Source organism: Argentina anserina, chromosome 3, assembly GCF_933775445.1.
Source record: "Argentina anserina chromosome 3, drPotAnse1.1, whole genome shotgun sequence".
Classification (NCBI taxonomy): domain Eukaryota; kingdom Viridiplantae; phylum Streptophyta; class Magnoliopsida; order Rosales; family Rosaceae; genus Argentina; species Argentina anserina.
Genome location: NC_065874.1, coordinates 19,321,346 through 19,342,229, shown reverse-complemented (window position 1 = coordinate 19,342,229; position 20,884 = coordinate 19,321,346). Strand labels below are relative to the sequence as shown.

General features: G+C 39.3%; 2 protein-coding genes across 2 annotated transcripts; one reads left to right on the top strand and one right to left on the bottom strand.

The window, feature by feature from the left end:
- Positions 1 to 1,641: 1,641 nt before the first annotated feature.
- Positions 1,642 to 8,335, top strand: LOC126787229 (uncharacterized; the record flags this gene model as incomplete). The annotated part of the gene is given in 15 exon segments (XM_050513147.1): positions 1,642 to 1,677; positions 1,760 to 1,838; positions 1,841 to 1,891; positions 1,982 to 2,059; positions 2,137 to 2,252; positions 2,362 to 2,416; positions 3,250 to 3,336; positions 3,488 to 3,580; positions 3,709 to 3,749; positions 4,269 to 4,322; positions 4,448 to 4,611; positions 6,642 to 6,711; positions 7,160 to 7,249; positions 7,251 to 7,631; positions 7,722 to 8,335. Coding segments are annotated over 14 exon segments (1,050 nt in total), but the record flags the coding sequence as incomplete, so codon positions are not given.
- A 136-nt stretch (positions 8,336 to 8,471) lies between these two features.
- On the bottom strand, positions 8,472 to 10,177 carry LOC126787832 ((+)-neomenthol dehydrogenase-like). The gene is made up of 5 exons (XM_050513744.1): positions 10,010 to 10,177; positions 9,636 to 9,885; positions 9,425 to 9,502; positions 9,142 to 9,327; positions 8,472 to 8,909 (listed from the first exon to the last, which is right to left on the bottom strand). Exons 1-5 carry the CDS (start codon positions 10,039 to 10,041, stop codon positions 8,532 to 8,534), a joined length of 924 nt encoding a protein of 307 aa, XP_050369701.1. The 5' UTR covers positions 10,042 to 10,177; the 3' UTR covers positions 8,472 to 8,531.
- Between the last annotated feature and the right edge of the window lie 10,707 nt (positions 10,178 to 20,884).

Below are 20,884 nucleotides of genomic sequence, written 5' to 3'. Positions count from 1 at the left end.
GCAATGGTCTAAATATCGTTTTCGGCATCGTATCGGTCGAGAGGTAAAACGATATATCAGGGGATATATCGGTTTTATCGGATTTGCTTATTTTCAATAAAATTTATAAAATTATACTTCAATATGTACCAAATAAACTAAAAAAACGGTACTAAGTAAACTAAAGAAAATAAATACTTGATTTAATGTCAATTAAAGTACACGAACGACATCTAATAATAAAAATAGGTATTTAAGAATGATTATTTAGACTTGAAATTCATTATATATATTTAAAATTTATATAAATTAAAAATATATATGAAAAAATGAAAACAAATATAAGTTTTTTTTAAAAAAGAGAAAATAAATATTAAAAAATTAAATAAAAATTGAAAAAATAAAAAAAAATCAAAATTTGACCGATATTTGACCGTTGACCATCATTTTTGCGTTGACCGATATGCTCTTATCGTATCGGATTCGAAATATCAGCGATATATCGGGGATATATCGGCGATATCGCCGATATTTCGAACAGAGCATATAAGGCACATCACCCAATCTTCGTTGGCCGATGTTAGATATTACAATCCACCCCCCTTGGGAGTCCGACGTCCTCGTCGGCACACTTGCATCACATGGCAAGTGGCTCTGATACTAAATTGTCACATCCCAGGACCGCTTCGCCGTAACACGATATTGTCCGCTTTGGCCGTAGCCCTCACGGTTTTGTTTTTGGGAGCTCACGAGCAACTTCCTAGTGGGTCACCCATCCTGAGATTGCCCTGGCCCGAGCAAGCTTAGCTTCGGAGTTGTCATCCCCTCCGAAGTGATTGAGCCCCCAAAGGGCCTCATATTAGATGGAGGTGGGCATATACATATAAGACACATCACCTCCTCTCAGGATGGGAAACTCCAATTTAGGCGTGCCACATGTCTACGAACTCGTATCAACGAGCTTTACAATTTTCGCGAAAAAAGTTTTCTCGAAAAAATTACGCATCGAAAAACCAACTTTTAATGACGTTACACTTAGTACGACTCTCGATTCAAATAAAAGGTAAAAATATAATCGCAAGGAAGGGAAAAGATTTAATACGTATCATATAATTTATTGCATTCAATAAAGTCTATAAATTATCTCTTTTTATACTATTATTTAAAGGAATATATATATATATATATATATATGTAATTCAATAATAATTCAAAAGTGTTTTTTCAATGAAGAATGAGTAGGGGCTTGGGAGTGATGGGGGATAAATTAGGGATCCGGTGGCCAGAAAATCATTATGCCACTCACCTACACACCTAGCCAAGTCCACAGGCCGGAGAACTTTCTCTTCATGACGGTGTAGATTGCGATTACGGCATAGCCACCAGGAGATAAATCCAAAGGTAGCTAAATCATCTACCGTAGCAATAGAGCACAAATGGGAGAACAATGCCAAAAAGTTAGGTTCCATGTTGGCAGCATAGCATCCCGAGAAAAGGGGAAAGTTTCCGGAATTAGAGCTCTGCCCCGCAAGAGAGAGAGAGAGAGAGAGAGAGAGAGAGAGAGAGACTCTGATTGTTCAAGTGCAGCCCAATAACCTGATTTGGCTGAAATTCTGCCTCCGTCTTCTTTTATGATGGAAATGGGGTTTTAGTGAGAATTGAAACATCGTCTCCTGCCGAACGCTCCACGCCAAACAGGTCTAACTCTTATTCGGTAACTTAACTCAATACATTCAATCAATCACTCAAATGAATCACATTGTTTAGTGCTGCGGTGCAGGGGATCCACCTGAGAGTGGTGGGAGTATCCGACAGCAAATCCTTAGTTGTTCCCTCCGACGTGTCCACTATGGAGTTGTCTGATGCCGTATCAAGTCCGATGCTTCTTCTCTCCACGCTCTTGCCTCTTCTGGTAACTTCTCTCTCTTTTGCTCTGTTTCTTTCCTTTTCGGTCATTCTCACGCTTCTTTTCTGTTTACTGCTCTTGTTGTTGTTCATAAAGGCCAACTCGAGGTGCTCTCTAATTCTGAATCCATGAAAAAGATTACCCATGTTGCTGCACTCTTGGGTAAATCAACAGGTCTGTCTGTGTATTCCCCTTCATTTTCTTACAGATTGTTTCAACCACAATTGTTTAACCTTCTTTTCCATTTGTAGGCTTGGCTCTTGTAGATTGCTCTGCAAGTTCCGAGACTATTCCACTGCTCGCCCAAGCGGTTGATTTGGGATGTTGCATTGTCATGGCAAACAAGAAGCCTCTTACTTCCACAATGGTAGTAAACACTTTATTTAGTATTTACTGATATGACCATGTTTACCTTAAAATTGCAATGCCATTTGGTAATTTTTGTTTCCACTGAAGCAAGTATTTGTAACCTGCAGGAGGATTTTGACAAACTAGTTTCACGCCCGCGTCACATACGTCATGAGTCAACTGGGAGTTCATTTCTTCTTGATACAGTCCTGATAATTGTTCTCTTAAGGGTAGGCTTATAGCATAGTCCTCATATATTGCTCATTGTTTGTTATGACACTTGAGAGGAATATGTCTGTGCTTATCTGCAATATGGAGAAACTCCTGCTAATATTATTTAAAAATATCCTCCACGAATATGTACATTCTAGTGGGAGTTTGCACATGTATTTGTTGCCTCTTTGAGCCTACATTTTCCCTCTTAGTTTAGCTTTTCAGGTATCCTCTTGCAATTTAGGTCTTGACCCAGATAAGATAAAGGGCACACTATATGCCTTTTTGGACATGAGAGCTCTGTGCCAAGATCTATTAAGATAAAGGGCACAATATGTACACTGCATATGGAGAGCTATGTGCCATCAACACTACTATTGTTATCATCGGTCTCATTAATATTAGGGAATCTGCTGTTGGTCAGAATATTACTAATGATTTTAGCACTGCAATCATTATGTGTTACTGTTACTTCTTTGAAAGTTATTAGAGTTTTAATTGACAAACACATATGCTCGACAATTATTGACTTGAAATGTAAGAAAGATTATTATAATGATTGGGAATTTTAGTGGCAAATTATTTCTGGCCCTTTCTTTGTATACTCAATAACTTTCATATTTGTTAACATAAACTTGTAACTTATGTGCTATGTTCAAGCTGATTATTGTTTTCTTACTATGTCGTATGTTACCCTGCTTACAATTTTTCATCGATATCTGAATCTTTCAATGCACTATTTGTAAATAGAATCTTGAAATAGTTTCTATATATTTCCTTGATTTGAGTTTAGGTTTGGTAGGTTGGTGCTGGCCTTCCTGTCATATCATCCTTACATCGCATACTCTCATCCGGTGATCCAGTCCTCCGTATCATTGGGAGTTTGAGTGGTATCATACTTACCTGTAGAATTCAATAGCCAGTTCAGTTATATATTTTATATTCCTTAAGCCCTTTTACATTGTCAAAATAAGCTACCTGCATATGTTGCTACATATATCTATATATTGGTGATTATATCCGTTGTATCTCTATGCATAGGAACATTGGGGTATGTTATGAGTGAGGTCGAAGACGGGAAGCCAATTAGCGAAGTTGTGCGATCTGCTAAAAATTTGGGTTACACTGAACCAGGTAAATATTATTTTTTAGCTGTTTTTTGTTTTTTTTTCCTTTTCATTTTTGGTATATCAATGAATCTCTCATAAATTCAAAATGAAAAACTTAAGTCTTGAAATTCTTCAATGTTGGTATAATTGCAGATCCACGTGATGACCTCAGTGGGATGGATGTTGCAAGAAAGGTTTGTATACTGTTTACCATTTGAACGTTAGTTCATGAAATTATTCTTTTCTCTTATCTAGGCTTGCTTCTTAAATATGATTAAAAGGTAAATGTACCGTGTTCATTAACAGTTAGTAATTATTTTAGATCAAACATCCATCTTCACTATAAAATCAAAAGAGCACTTTCACATTGGAATGTTGTTAGAAAAGTAAACTTTGAAGATACTATGGAATTTGACCGAAACAAAAAAGACAAAAGCGATGAAAGATACCTAGTCAGTGTTTGGGGCTATGGAGTTTAGTTTGTCTAGGTACTTCTTATTATCCCCAGGACATTTATGGTTTTATATATCATTGAAATATCCCACAACTTAAAATGAAAATTACAAAAACAAAACAGAAATGAACCTTTTAACTGAATTCTGAAGTGTACATGTATGAAATTGTGTTAGAAGATTCTATCTACTTAGGTATCTTTCTTATGATTGATTATTGAAGGTCTATACCTCATAAATTTCTCCAATCATCTCTGACAGGCTTTGATACTTGCTAGGCTTCTTGGTCGGCATATTAGTTTGGATGACATTAAGGTTGGTACTTTAAATGTAGAGATATTCCAATATACTTGCTCAACTCAATTTTTTTATTTAATTAATTATTATTATTATTATTATTTTGTTGTTGATCTTTTGCTGTGGCAATTTTTGTTTTTTAGATTGAGAGCTTGTATCCTAAAGAAATGACACCCAATATAATGTCTGTAGAAAAATTTCTGGGAAGTGGGCTACTGATGCTTGATAATGGAATCAAAGAGAGAGTCTCTAACGCTTCTTTGAGCGGGAATGTGCTAAGATATGTGTGTGTAATTGAAAACTCAAGGTACCTTTTCTATTTGCTTTATTTCAGTTCAGAATTTTAATAGGTTCAGCCAACCACCATGGTTGTGTGTTTTTTGCTAATCTTCTGTGCTTCAGTATGCATTCTTTACTAGATGCTTTCATCATCAAAGTGTAAAGGTGCTGTTTAAGTTTATTATATAGGTTCCAGGATTCACTGAACGGATTACTTGACCCATAGGGAAGTGCAGATGGATTGAATGAGTGCATAAGCTAGTTAAGGTCACATAGATTGGTTTGGGTTAATCATCTATTCAAAATGTACAACTAAGTTTTCCCCCCACCTATTCAAGTATAATCAAATTGATGATTTTTTGAGCTGGCTCCAGTCTTGATTCTACTGCATAAAGATTGGGTTGGGTTATTATCATATACGCATATATAAAATAATAAAAACAACTAATTAGTACGAGTCTGTGTCCAACGGCTTACTATTATTTAATCGATTCCTTTCTGTGTTGGCTAGACACAATGCTTCTTCTTCTTTTTTGTTCCTCTATAGTGTGATTAAACATTTTGATCAAAAGGAATAGAGTTCATGCACAAGCTGTACATCTGACTGCTTGCTACATCAGTTAGTCTTGGCTTTTGCTCTTAACTGAGTAAGCACCATACTTATTTTGTATGTCCCTATTCTGAATCCTATATTGTATATTTTTAAAATCAGGAAAACAATAACCAAAAAGTTACCATTGTTATGATTCTTTCAGAGTTCATCACGTATGCAATTGTGTCTCATTTCTTGGTTAAATTAGTAACTCACTACTCCCGCTTTCTATAAAGATACTTGAATATTCTAGAAAATATCTGTCTCAGGCAAAGATAATGTCATGTAATTCCCAGATTATTAGACCTTCTGCAGTTCTTGGTGGGGTTAGAAATCAGGTATACTGGCTTTGCTAACATTCTAATACTCACAGCTTTAGGCAAACAGTCATGTAGGTAGACAATGGTGAGCAGAATTAGGATCTTGAGGAAGGTATAACACGCATTTGGGGGGAAGTAACTGGTCAAGTGGTCGTACTCAAATTTCTGGTCACAAATTGTGCCAATTTTATCCCCCTTTCTTCTTAAAAGTAATTATTTTATTTTTTTAATTGAGTTCGTTGGTTCAGTCACTTTTCTCCTCTTTTAACTCAGAATTGATGGCTCTTGGTTTCTTGTCCTTCTTATCTTTTTTATTTAGTTTTTTTCTCCGGTAAATCCCAAATCAGTGGCCAGATTTTTCTCATATTGTATCCTTCTTTTTTTATATGCATTTTCTGTTAAAATATACCAATAGTGAAGATTGTCTCAGCATTATTTTCCAAGTTGGTCAAATTTGTGATTATTAGTATTAAGTAAAGTGGCTTCAAATATGTATGGGTTGGATCACATCTGGTGATTTCGGTCACCGTGTATTTTTTATCCTTTCTTTAATAATATTTGGAATATCAGTCTCTTCCATCAAATATCACCAATTTATTTTAAAAATAATGATTATGTTTTAACTGATTGGTACAAGCTGAAAAATTGTCAAATTAAAATACATGACGAAATCGGAAGACAAGCAACAAACGAGAGGAAGGTGGGTATTTGACTATCTGTGATATACACTTGAACCATATTGCAAGTTTGTAACCACAGAGAAAGAGTGTCCATTTCGGATCCAGTTTTAAGAGCAATAATAATTGGAACTGGAGAATGAACAGATAAATGAGACTATACATGCATCTGTACGTATGACTTATGGATCCTCTTCAGAGGAAAATAAACTTATTTTTTCTTTTCCTTGTTCTCCATGTGCAGCAACTCTCGTGTCTTCGGTATCTTCTGAACATCGTTATATACTGGATTTATTTCTTCTATATGTTTATATATATACATAATTCTTCATATATATATATCAGTATTTATACAATTTATATAACTTGCTTACCCAGCTAGCAGTTGTATTACATTATATTTAGTGGAATCAGCTCATGTTTTAGTGACCCTTTCAATTGATACTAACTTATCAGAGATGCTGGGTAGGTGTGAAGTTGGAATTCAAGAGCTTGCAGAGGATTCTCCTCTAGGAAGACTGAGAGGAAGTGACATTGTGGTATGTCCTCAGATTTTCTTCTATTTTTGTTTCCTGTCGAGTGCAGATAGAATGCATGTGTAACTTTTTTTTTAAGGACAACATGTCATTCAGAAACAGAGGTTGTATGAATTTATCTGCCAATTTAATCATTGGATGGCATGAAATTGTATTCATGAGAGGATGAGCATAAAATTTGGAACTTTCGAACTCATGTAGAGTTAACAAAAGGATGAGCCTGAAATTGTATCCCTGTTTTAATTTGGGATACAGGAACTATATGATCACTGCAAGGTTCTGAATATGTTGGAGGCCCAAGATGTGGAATTATAGGGTACAGTTTGTATCATAATGGTCGGTGCATATATATGCCTGGTTTCATGTCCATGGATACTGGACATTTCTTAACTGAAATGACAATTTGTGATCATAATTTTTATTTATTTGATATATGATTGGTTGGTTGCAGCTGGAGATTTACAGTAGATGTTACAATGACCAACCACTGGTCATTCAAGGAGCTGGAGCTGGCAATGATACTACCGCTGCTGGAGTCCTTTGCTGATATCATAGATATTCAAGATTTATTTCCTTGAATTATTTCGTTAACTGCCATTTTATGTAACATACAATGGAGAAATTTAGTGCATACTGCTTAGGAATCTCAAAGTACGAAATATGATATTCAGAGGTTCATTTGACAAAAAAAGAATAATATTAAGAGGTTCTAGCTAGGGTGAAAGAAAGAATTTGCAGAAACTTGCAGGCGTATTGCATTTTCATGGATTTTCCTTGTGCTATTAAATTTCCTTTTTTCCAGGTAGACATCTTATCATCAAAACCTTCACTTCTCTGAAGACGGGTCATATTTCCTTCAAGTCTTTCTTTTCTTGCATAATGATATCAGAAGACATCAAATAACAACGAAGGATATGGAGTTGGTAAATGTTCTTCTCTTATAAAAGAGAGTGCTCCTACCTTACATCACTCGTTCTTTGCATATGACAGTTTCATCTTTGACACTGCAACAGTAAGGAAATGTTACAAATATTGGAAATTCGTTGCTTACGACTCTTTGAAGACGCTTCAGGCCAGAACGCTCAGACATCTCAGACTATAGTCTCTGCTCCCTAGCACTTTGGCATAGCTACATGAATCCCAACAAGCAAACTTAGCATCTGGCAGTACAGAGGAAAAGAAGGTAAGCGTTTGGAGGCAAAAACGACTTCTTAATTGTGAAAGGATGAATGTGGATAGTGCATTTCTTCCGGCTCTTACGGATGGAGGCATTGGAGGAGTTGTACGAAACCACAATGGTGACTTCGCAGCTGCTTTTCTTAATCATGTCACATTAGCCAAGCATGTTGAACTGCTGGCTTTAAGGAGTTGAATGCCCCTTGGTTCCGTTGTGTAATTGACTAACTGTTTAGTTGAAACAGACGCTTATAAGCAGTGCGTGACATCCAGGCAGAAGACTCGAGTTCTCCAGTATGGTTATCTGTTGAGATGAGAATGTTGCTTCGAAGATCAGTAGTAATTTTTATCGCTTTCAGCCCTCATGATGCTAATGCAGCAGCGCGTACATAGGCTCGCTACATAACCGTATGAATCTAATGGCTCTAATAAAGCAGCATCATCCTCCTGCTCAGCTAAGCGACATCCTAAAAAGTTCAATCCTCTCCCTAAATTTTAAGAATGTCTATGCTTGGGACGATATAATGAAGTGTTTGTGAGACTGGCAGAATTCTCCTTTATTCTTGTAAGGTGAACAATAACACTAGTTGTCACCAACACAAAAACTAAAACATATCATTATTATTTTTGTATAACATGCTAATATATCAGAAATCTGCGACTTGTGTTTGATCGAAATAGCAGCCTGTAGGTCCTCCATCTGGTAGAAGAGCCAACTTCAGAGGACCTGCAGCTCCCTCTTGCACAGTCATTGTTCCGGTATGCCAGTTGAGATCGGTGTTAACAAAACCGGGATGCACACAATTGATATACATTTTGGGATACATTTTGGCCAGGACTCTTGTGTAGGCATTCAGGGATTGTTTTGAAATGCTATATGAAGGCAGCATCATTGTCCATCCTTTGGCTTCAAGTGAATTTTCTTTGAAATCATGCAGAAATCTTTTCACCACTGCATCCACTTTCTCCTCAGTCAATGCTTCAACATTTCCAAGCTCATTTCTTATCTTTTCACTTGGAATCCTCTGCATTGAAAATGAATCAGTGATATATATATATATATATTGTTGGTCAATTAGAAGATTGCAATTAAAATTGATCTTCTGCAGGGTCAATTCGAGTTGCAGATTGAGATCATATCAATATTGTGTTACAAAGAGAAGACCAATTGGTCATAATATCAAACTAGTTGTCAAGTAGAAAATTTTCCCTGGTCTAGTTGACGAACAACAATGAAAATGGGCAGATCGATTTTACCTTTAGTTCACTCCTGAGAGAGGAGACATTGACAATCCTTGCTCCTTCACTAGAGAGTTTCAAGAGTGGGAGAAGTGCCTCTGTCACTCTTTTGACACCATAGTAATTAGTGTTCAAGCATTCCTCAGCCTTATCGTAAGTTTGTTTTATAGCACCTTGAACTCTATCGACTGCTTGACCTGAAAGCTGAATCCAAGACAAAAGGAAAAGTCCTATCAATCCAAATAGTTATCTAAACTGTGGTAATTGATTGCTGTGACATATCCAATTAAGTAGTTCATACCCAAATGGTGGGATCAATGTTCAGGGCTTTGAGTTCTTGCTCATTGACCAAAACTCCACTAGCTCCAGCATTATTAACCTGATGAACTTGCAGCAACCAATCCCATAAACTATGGCACACATTTCATATCGACAGTCTAACAACCTAACATGGAAAACCCTAGGCTAGGCGATATATATACACATATATAGTGATGTTAGATCAGTGTTACCAAGATATCAAGCCTGCCAAAGGTATCACGTATGAAATTTGTCAAAGATTGAACACTGAGTGTATCTGTGACATCAAGCTGATGGAAGAGTATGTTGGCATGAAGATGATGTTCATGATGGAGCTTGGCTGTGGCCTCCCTTCCCCTTTTCTCATCTCTCGCCGTCAGCACCACCACCACGCCACGGCACGCCAGTTGCCTCACTAGCTCGTACCCAATACCCTTGTTTGCTCCGGTAACCACCGCGTACCTACACTAGTTGCACCACCATCAGTATGATAGTTACTTCACTAGCAAGAAGCTGATTAGTACTCTTTCTACAGATCTAGATGGGTAAGTTGTGAAGTTGTTGAAATAAGAAAATGAGCATATACCTCTGTGCTCCCTGTGGTTCAATGCTTCCCATTGTTGCAGTAAAGATTGGATTATGGTCTTCAGGAATCAATTCTGTGGAGCTCAAAAGAAATCTGGGTAATCAAAATGATACTGGATTTGGCCGAAGTGATTAAAGCTATTTCGTAATTTTCTAATGACAAATGGGGTTGCATGTGGTCAATATTTCTATACATATGTATGACGGGGACTGGGTCCTCCATTACCTTATTATGTCAAGTTTGGCTTTCTATCTTGTAGTCTTGTTACTCGTGTTGTTGGTAGGCCTGAGCAGATTTGTATGAAATTCCAGTCTATAGGGTACAGTGTTCTAAGATCTGATGACCTACGGTCTATATATCTTTTCTTCTACCATTAGTTTGCTTACGTTTCTCTCAATTCCGGGTACATAATTGATATCTGACTAAGTGCTGGTTGTTTCTTAAGCTTCCTAATTGTAGAAGAGTTATTGCTTTAGCAAAGTTTTGAATTTAGTTACGTCAATTGTTTTGGTCGACGTTTTTGCTTTAACTTTTATTTTGCAACTCTAGTTATTGCGAAAGTGTTGTTATGTCCTTTCGTAGATATGTTGGCTTAGATCGGCTTGTCACTCTTTATTTGACCCTGGTGGTCGTGTTGGTGTATTGCTAAATGAATTTGTTTCATTATCTTAAAAAAAATAATGGATACTTGAATAAAGTCTGTAACATAGCGTCACAACACGAGATATTCCTCGGTCAATGTACTGGCAAAAACTCTTATTCAAACACAAAATGAGTTCACTTATTCAAAACTACAATTCTCAGAAATGTGAATTGGCTGGAATTGTAGAAAACTACTTACGACTAAAAAGATCCGACAATCTAAGTTGCATAAACAAACCCCTACTCATGTGAGGCTATAAAATAGTTGAACAAAACATTTTCCTTGCTGAGTTTGACGCTAAGAGTTTCCACTCATCGATCAGACAAGTGAACATCTTCGATCCAGTCATCCAGCGACAATATATGTTGAAGACTTGCCAACAGCCGGCGCTGTATTATTTTCTAAACAAACCTGGAAACAAGCTCTGTGCCAACATTTGGCGACCATAGCAGAATCTGATTTAAATACATGTACGTGTAACATACGTATGGCCGTTCGTTCGATTCCAGCATTTCCAAATAAAACAACCCTGTTTATAGATCTCTGGCCAAACATATATACTACGCACTATATAACTTATTCTACAGTACGTACGTACGTACTAAGTGAACAAGTAGAACATGCATGCAATTTTCTGGTAGGGTATTTAAGCTAGAGCGTATTATACTACTATATATATGTACATGTACGCAAGCACACACGATACATACAAATCTACACAAACGAGGCATGCAGTTAGCCACATACAGCGTTTATACGACAGAAAGAGTAGGCTAGGGCGTACGCAAGTCAACTCCGATCCGAACTCCAAATGAGAAGTTCCTGCTAACTATTTTATCAGAATCTAATGGAACATATTTATACATTCAAGCTTCTGCATCGACCTATATATGTGTATATATATAGCCCTTCTTGGTTGCGGAGATCCGCACCAATATTTTGCTGCGGATTTCCATTTTTTTATAATTGTTCGAACAAATTTCCTCATTTCCACCGTTTAGTATATAGATAATATTGCGTTTAGTGATCGTTAAGGCCCTCCAAATTGCGTTTTTATGTTAAAAATATGAACGGTTCATGTTTGACAGAATTCAGTCAGTCCATTTGTTTTTCGATTTTGAGGGTCTTAGGGATCACCAAATTGGCTGAAATTTTGCTGAGATGATCTACACAATATTATCTAGATATTAGACGGTGGAGATGAGGAAATTCAATCAAAAAATGGTGAAAAAATAGAAATCTGCACCAAAACCATTAGTGTAGACCTCATTAGCTGAGAAAAATCATATATATATATGTAACTCGAATTTTGTTATTCATTTCTTGTAATTTCATGGAGATTAATGAAATGATATTTTGGTTATATCCATATTCTACGTCTTTTAAATAGTCTTCATTCGAAGTAGAAATCGGTTCGAAAACCAATAAGTCGTTTTACGGTTTAATTCATTCGACTCAAGAGTCGACTTTTAATCCGTTGCTCTTTTCATAAAATTTCCTTCATGAAAGTTGTAGAGTTCGTCAAAACGAGTTCATAGACATTCAACACGTAAGTCAAATGAGCGAGAAATTAATTACGGAAGTTTGTTGGTGAAAGGGGTATTAAGGAAAGAGGAAATTAGAAACTATGGAAATATCTAATTAACCTTATCATCTCTTCTTTTCCCACCAAAACTTCCCACCTAACTGATATTTTGTTTTCTTCTTCTCACCCAGCTGAGTCCCCCTCCTCACTCACCAAACTCTCTCTTTCTTCTTCATCTTCTTTCTTTTTCTTCTGCCTTGGTCTCTCACTCTCTGCCACAGACCACGGCTGTGAGTCCCAGCAGCACCCTGCCAGCAGCCTTATCTTTGTAGTGGTGGCACAACTCACGGTGGGAAACAGGGGCAGGAAGCCAGGGAGCTGTTGCAGCTCTGGAAACCACCTGGGCCTCTTACTGCCAAGAGTTCTTGGCCTAGAAGCTGCCGGAAATCAGCCAGCCTTTTGGGCAGCCAAAAGAGGGTAAAAGCTCTCTCCTTTCACTTACTCTTTTTGCTAAATGAATAGGTTTGTGTGAGGGTGTTTGGGGCTGAGAGGGTGCCACTATGTTCTTTTTAGTTTGTTGGAATTGTGGAGTTCATGTTTCTATTTGGGTGTGTGTTTTTGAGGCCGGCAGCAGGGCTGATGTGTTGTGGTAGAGGAAAGTTGTGTTAGTTGTTATTTTTGGTGATGTTTTGGTGGTTGTGTTTGTTGTGGGACGACAGGTTTTGTGTTTAGATAGTGAGAGTTAAAGTCATTTGGTCAGGAGGGTAGTGAGAGGTAGTAGTGGGAAGTTGTTTGAATGGTGAAGGGTTGTGCACAGTCCCACTGTGTTGAAGGTGGTGAGTGTTTGAGAATTTGAGTGGTGAAAGGTGGTCAGTTTTAGTAAGACTGGCAACAAGGTTGTGAATTGTTTGAGTTTAGAGTTTCCCGAACTAGGAGTAGTGAGGTTTTGGTTTGTTACGATTGGTGAGTTAGGCCGAGAGGGTGGCCTTAGTAAATTAGGAGCTTGTCTTGGGTTATTTTCCTTACTAAGTGATTTTTGTTGTCACTTCGGTGTTTGAGGTGAGACGAGTTTTCATACTCGGTGAACTAGAAGTTGGAGCAAGCTTTGAGGTGAGTAAACCTCACGTTTAGTCTAGTTACCGCCAAGGGTGAACTTACATTTTATATATTTTTACTTGTTGTGAGATTGAAATATAAATGTGTATATATTTGGTGATTTATATACGTATATCTAAACGATAATTGGATATGCATATATTTATCACTAAGTGTATAAATCTATTATGTTTGTGAAATATATTGTGTATTTTAGTTGGTTTATATTAAATTGTGGAGGATGGGACCGAGGGGAATAAAATGTACCTGTCGGTAATTTAGAGGTTTTTGAATGTAATATTTGTATAGTCGAAGTGCTTATATGTTGTGTGGCCGGAGGGGGGGGGGGAAGAAAATGTACCTTCCGGCATGATTGTTACGTGCGTGGTTTTGTGGGTTGTGGTGTTGTCTTTGTGGTGGCCCTTTTGAGACAAAAGACTTTGTGTGATTTGTTCTGCTTTAGTGGCGGTCAGTTTGGCGAAAGAAAATGAATACATATGATTTAGCCTTAGTGGCGGTCCAAGTGGAAAAATTTATTTCAATGTTCTGCCTTTGTGGCGTAGGCATATGTCAGAACCACTCATTGGCTGGTTGTGGGGATGATCATCTAGAGCTCTATGATCGGTCGATTACTCGAGATCAATATTAACCCTATAAGCATTGTTAGTAGTATAAAGCAAGAGGGTATCGTTCACAAACCAGGGATCCATCCAGGGCAAAGAATAAAGGTAACGAAATCTAATCCCATTTAAGTTCATGCCGTAAGGTTCATTATACATCCTAAAATCGGTTATGTAGTTAAGTTCCTCCCAAGGTTCTTAACTCAATGACACTTTAACACATTCGAACTCACCCCCAGCCTCTTTCGAAATCTAACATACCAATTAATCATCCAATTACGTATTACATAAAGGAATTAACATATTCAAAGGCACAAGTCTAACCGAACCTAGGCAATAATCGGTGAAGGTGACAAAGAACAAACAATTAATCAACTCCCAAGTATCAAAATCGTTTATAACTTTGGATTATTACACATGCAACGTCAACTTCCGGGTATCAATCACACACATAAGTAAGAACACACCGAAAATCATTTAAATAAATAAACAGAAACTCATGGCATAAAATCTAAAATCTTTGAATAAAAATCGAAATCCTTAATTCATCATGTCATTCGAAAATTACAAATATCTCATAGACAAAATAAAAATAACTTAACAAGACCTAAAGATAAATCATCCAAGAACAAGAACATAAAAACCCGAAAACTAAACATGAAAATCATAGAGTTACACTTTATAATTCTCCTCCCAAGGTTCCTTACAAAGATAGCGCGAAATCTTCAAGAGTATGGTATCCTAGGCTCCCAAGCTTTGGACAGAAAATATGGTGAAGGGTGGTGAATTCGGATTCTATTGTTATTGGTGAATGAAAGTGTTTGGGAAAAGTTTTGGCTATACTTGTGTGCAAGGTTGATGATGTTTTTCTGTAGAAATGAGGTGCTATATATAGAGGAAGAAACCCAAGGGAGGCTGGCCACAAAGTCCACAAAGTTGAAACCAAATTGGTTGAGGTTTCCTAGATTTTCTCAATTCGGCAGATCTGACCTATGTGCCTTGTTCTGACCATAACTTTCTCTAAAAACTAGATATTGAGCTGATTCTAACGACATTTGAAAATAGACTCCCATATATTTTCATCCATATATCATTCATTTTCTGAATCATTATGAGCTGTCCAGGGGATCCCGTCAAAGTTGGATGATCTACACTGCCAGAATTCTGATTTCTATAAGGATTGGACATTAATTGCATATCTTCTTCCTCCTTTAATGCTGATTTCTTTTGCACAAGTTTATTCTTTTGAATTAGGGAGGCAGCAAGAGTCTTAATTGTTGCAGCCTTGTTTGAATTTTCTTACCTCTTCTCATTAATTTGATGCATGTCTTCTTTGACTTTCTTACCTCTTCTCATTAATTTGCTACATGCCTTCTTTGATATTCTTTGGTGCAGGCATTTATGGTGATTCTGATATATATTCATGCCTCTATACATAGGAGAAACAAGTTCTCAACTTTCTCTCACAACCCTTGGATCAAAAGCAAATCAATGGCTGAGATAATTTTACCGAGTTCACTGGACCTCCGAGTAATGATTCTGTCATATTCCTTGTAGGAATAAGATATTAATTTGATTCGAAATCCTACAAAAACTAGACTCACACAGCTTTCTATCCATATATGGTACGTCTTCTAATTTGATCGGAGCTATCCAGGGGACCCTGTCGAAGTTGGACTACAATCTTGAGAACATTTTGATTCTTGCATGGATTGGGCTTTTAAGTGCATATCTTCTTCTCTTTCTTTGTGGAACTAAGATTTCTTTCCTTCTCCAACATGAATTTGTATTTCCTAATAAGAATAAGTACGTTAGAAACAAAGAAATAGGAAATGATGAATCCTATTCGAACAAGGAATCATATCTCAATAATGATTCTTAACATTTAGCATGATTTCATGATCAATTCACTCATAATCGATATAAGCTCTACTTAGACACTTATTCATACAAAAGAAACTAAAACATACTAAATAAAAGGTAACAAAGAGTAAGAATAGGGTATAAACACATTAAGAACGTCACACTTTGTGCTCCTATCAATAACCCCACACTTAAGCTTTGCTAGTCCCCTAGCAAACACTAGAAAGGGAAACCAAAACATAAAACAAAAATGCAACTAAACTAACGACTCTACTATAATTCAACATTTTGTCTCAAGAGATCTTCAAACTCATAGCATCAAGAATAACACTCAATTGAAATAGATAGATGGAATTCAATGGTTAATAAACATGAGATCTCGCATAACAAGTAATACATGGCATAAATAGAGGTGATATTAAGCTCAACATGTTCAAAACAAGTTCAAAATTCAACTCAAAAGGGATATGCATTCCAAAGCTTTTCTCTCAAGAACATGGTATATGCTTAAAAGTTTTTCACACATAAGAGTTATGAACACATAGTGAATTCGAAAATCTCATGAAAGATACCAATCATATGCACAAATGAACCAAAACCATATGCTTACTCATGAAACAAACTCCACAAATCAAGGACTACTCATTTTAAGAATCATGCGGATCTTTATAAAATGTAGGCTTAGGCTCGGTAAGGATATCATTTTTTAGGTAAAAGGAATCACAAAGGTCATCCCCAAGACTTAGCAGAGCAAAAATCATCCACCTTATGTCGCCATACTCCATAAAACAAGGGCCAATTTTATCATGTTGGACACATTCTTCACTCTAAACATTGTGAAAACGAACAAAGACTAAAGTACAACATTATTGAGCCTTCAACAAATACATCACAACTCCAAATTCACATCAAACATAGCTATGCAGTAACTTCTATATATATATATATATATATTTTTAAACCGTGTTCATGTATTTTTCTCTTTTTCTTCTCACGGCATTTTTCTATTTTTTTCTCATTTCACCTTTTTCATACGACACAAATACGTACATAGCATAATTCCACACTTGAATCGAATCATCACTCCATATTAACACCAAGAATCGGCTCTGCCAAGCTTTGAGAACAAGGTAGAGATATAATTGTACCAAGCAAGGATATTAATATGTTGGCCCATAAATGTCAAATTCACAGACCCATACCACGCCAACCTTCAGAACCGCTATCCTACATAGTCAGCCCGTGGATGAACTGCCTCTGGGGAATGGATCTGATAGGCCCGCTTCCCGTCGGGAAATGCCAATTCAAGTGGGTCATCGTGTGCATCGATTATCATTCCAAATGGATCGAGGCTGCGCCCCTGACTGCCATTACGACCGAGAAGGTCCAAAACTTCTTGCAACGCAGCATCGTCTACCGCCACGGTACGCCGGAGTCTATCATCACAGATAACGGCACACAATTCAATAACGACCACCTCATCACATGGTGCAAGGCAAGAGGGACTAAGCTCAAATTCGCATCCGTGGCACACCCCAAAACTAACGGGCAAGTAGAAGCCACCAACAAGTTGATCAAAGGCCTCCTTAGGAAAAAACTGGATGAAGCCAAAGGACTTTGGCCCGAAAAACTCGACGAAGAACTATGGGCAATCCGTACCACACCAACAGAAGCCACGGGTGAGACTCCCTTTCTGCCTAATGTACGGCACGGAAGCAATCCTTCCCATCGAAGTAATTCAGCCAACACAACGGGTTTCGCTGTTTGACCCCGACACCAATTCGGAAAATATGCAACTTGATAAAGATCTCTTGGAAAAGAAACGCATCGCAGCACACCGTCACAACATTCAAAACAAACAGCGCGTGACACGTTTCTATAACTCCAGAGTAAAGAGCAGAACACTTCAACTCGGTGATTGGGTCCTAAAAAAGGTCTAAACAAAGGTCACTGGGTTACGCCCGAGATGGGACGGACCATACAAAGTACGGAGAGAGACTAGCTCACCCTTGGAACATGGAACAACTTAAGTACTACTACAAGTAGGGGTCCGCGCGTAGCGCAACACAGAGATTTGGACTGTTTAAGTACTTATGGCACACTGCCAAAGCTATCTTTGTACAAAACGGCTACGGCCAAGCTATCAATGAAATGAGGAATTTTTCAAACCATTGATCCTTACTACGCTAGCGTACTACGGCAATTAAATTCCTTCGACATACTATTTCATTGTGCGCACAACAAAGATAGTATTAAGTATGTATGCACAAGTATACGATAACAATCACATAACGTTGGTACGGCAATAACATAAACGAAATCACTTAGACCAAAAAACGACTTCTATTCATTAAAGACAGCGAGTTCGGTGCAAAGGCCATTACAGAATGGAAAATTCAAAAAATACAAGGAAATAAAAAATAGATGATAAAGCACTACGGGGACGAGGGATGCTCTTCAGCTACACTAAGTCTTTATACACCCTATCCTACTCCTCCCTCACAGCTTGATACGCTGGCATTCCTCAGGCCACATCACCGGTACCCGTAGCTTCTAGCTCCGCCGCTTGCCCCGATTCGCCTTGCGGCGGTTGTGCATCCTGATGTTCTGAGAAGGAGGAGTAGGAGAAGGGGTCTCCGGATTAGAATTAGACCTTTCATTATCACAAGATAAGCTAGAGTCAGAAATTTTCTTACCATCTTCTCTCTACACTTCGGCCTCAGCAGCAGCATTTCCAATTCTTGGAACTGCGCTATCATATCGCCCACGGCCGTGACGTAGTACCCTTCTAGGTACTCGATCATTTCCGCGGATGATTTGAAGGCAGCTACTGCGTTGGCTGCAGCTTCCTCCGCTACGCGGGCCTTTCCCATCTCCGCTTCCTCCTTCACCCGTCTGACAAGCTCCTCGGTCTCGACAAGGGCAGACTGCGCCGCATCTCTCTCCGAGGCCATCTGCTGCGCCAGTGACTCGGCCACCTCCCGACGGGCAACCTCCTGCCGAAGGTCCTCCTGGAGGTTCGCCGTATTTTCCAACTTGGCCTTAGCATTGGCGAAGTCATTTTCCAGAAGTAAGACCCTTGTCGCATGATTGCTATCCCGGTCAATCACTTCGGCAAGATGGCGCTGCGCCTCAAGAGAATCCCGCTCTGCGTCGAGAAAGTTAAATACCATCTTTTCTGCCCTCGTTGCAACAAGACCAAGCGGACTTCGCAGTTCAAGATCGGACCCTTCAGGCCGCCGCAGTCCTCCGAGCCCGGCACGCTGACTAAGCAAGACCAGCTTCTCCAATTCCGGAGCTCCCAGTTGGCTCAAGGGACTACGGTCCAGCGCTGATAGATCCTCGTAGACCCGAGAATCTGTAAAAGTGATAGGCGCCATCTGCGTAGTCCTCTATCTTTTAGGCGGAGGAGCTTCTACCATAATATCCTCATCTTCGGGAGCAGGAGAGGACTTCGCTTTCCTTGAAGAGGCGCCCGTCCTCTGCACCTTCTTCCTTCTCCCGGCCTCTTGGGACTCCGCTGGATTAGCCAACTGCGGATCGACATCGATGTGGCCTACTCCTTCCGCATCGCTCCGGCGCGGCAACCCTTTCTCATTTGGCAGGCTCGCATGAGAGGGAACAGGCAGATCCACAACTTGCGGGGAATCCTCAACCCGCTTCGCGGATGCATTCACTTTCTTTGTGGACGCCGCCACTTTCTTTGACATCACGCGTCGCAACATTGTTACAACTAGCCCTTCGGTATCCGGCGTTACGTCGGGAGCTTCTTGCTGCAGAAACCTCGCGTAGCAGATACGCTCCGACTTCTCGAGTTCCTATTCACTGAGAGTATCGCAGCTGTACACGCAGCAACAGATCAGTACGCCATAAACAAAGAATAGAAAACTGAGAGCGTAGCACTTTTACTTACGGGTTACTCGAACAAAAGATACGGGTTCGTTAGTACCTTCAAATCGTGGACTAGGTCCTCACCTTGACACCTCCAAAGGTATGTCACACAATTCACGCGATCGACTTCCCGCTCCGACAGCACCAACCCGCTGCGCAAAAAAAAAAAAAGAGCGTGAGCAAGCAGTTATTCCGTAGCAACGAGATTTAGTAAAACATTAAGACCTACAGTTAATGGCTTGAAACCGCGAGGGAATACGCTTCTCAGGGAGATACTATACCTCGTTAATACGCCCGTATTCCCATCCCCTCTCTACTACGAAGCTATTTTTCCTCCAGTTAGCTTCCGAGGTGGGCAGTTCTCCAAGACTTGGAACTCACTACGCTCATCTCGCCTCACGAACCGCGCAGTCCCTCCGTTACCATTCCACTGGTTATAATCTACCTTGAAAAAATGGAGTACCTCTGCCGCAGTAGGAAACCAACACTCTGAGAGGTGGAAGAGCGAGCAGAGGCCGAGAAGGACTCGCCACATGTTGTAGATGACTTGACCAAAGGCCAAGCTGAACTCTGCCACAAGACACTACAGGCGCGGATCCAACGACAACTCTACCCCAAGCCGTAGTACGGAAGGACTAACCAGCGCGTACCCATCAAGCAGCATCGAGCCAAACTCATCAAGCCCAATTGCTCGAGCAACGATCGTGGCAGGCAACTTGAACTCCTCCACGTAGCCATCCACCGCGGCGGAGTCAGCTCCATGCGGTTCCTCTACCTCTGACCTCTGCACTCCGCCGTCTAGCCAACGCCTTACAGGCACTGGACTCAGTGTTGGGCCTGAAGTACTAGTCCCCGAGGCACTCGCAATACGTCTCGACTCCATGGTGCCTGACGATTCACTTGTTTCCCAATTCGCTAGCACCCTTGCAAAGACAGAAGCACGATCTTCACAGCGTGAGTCGTTCCCACCGCTTAGTCGCACCAAGTTCAAATAGTTGGCCTCCAATTCACTCGTCCACGACCCAGAGGATGACGACGCGGACCAACTTCCCTCTGCAGGTGCGAAATCGCTGTCAGTTAGTATATTTATCCTAGGCATTACGCCGCAGCAAGCAACACCAAAGTCAAAGGCGAACAACCTAAAACTAGAAGTCAGAAAGTTAATTAGATCTCTCCTACGAGCCTCGCAAGAAAGAGTTTTAAGAACTTGAAGAACACAAAGAACACGAAGAACATCA

Bases quoted from the DNA above. Each gene is read 5' to 3' on its own strand.
- LOC126787832 (XM_050513744.1), bottom strand. From the start codon at position 10,041: ATGGGAAGCATTGAACCACAGGGAGCACAGAG. The intron at 9,328-9,424 runs GTATGAACTACT...TCTTGGATTCAG, and splicing joins ACATTGATCCCACCATTTGG to CTTTCAGGTCAAGCAGTCGA. The intron at 8,910-9,141 runs GTAAAATCGATC...TTTTCAATGCAG, and splicing joins CTCTCAGGAGTGAACTAAAG to AGGATTCCAAGTGAAAAGAT.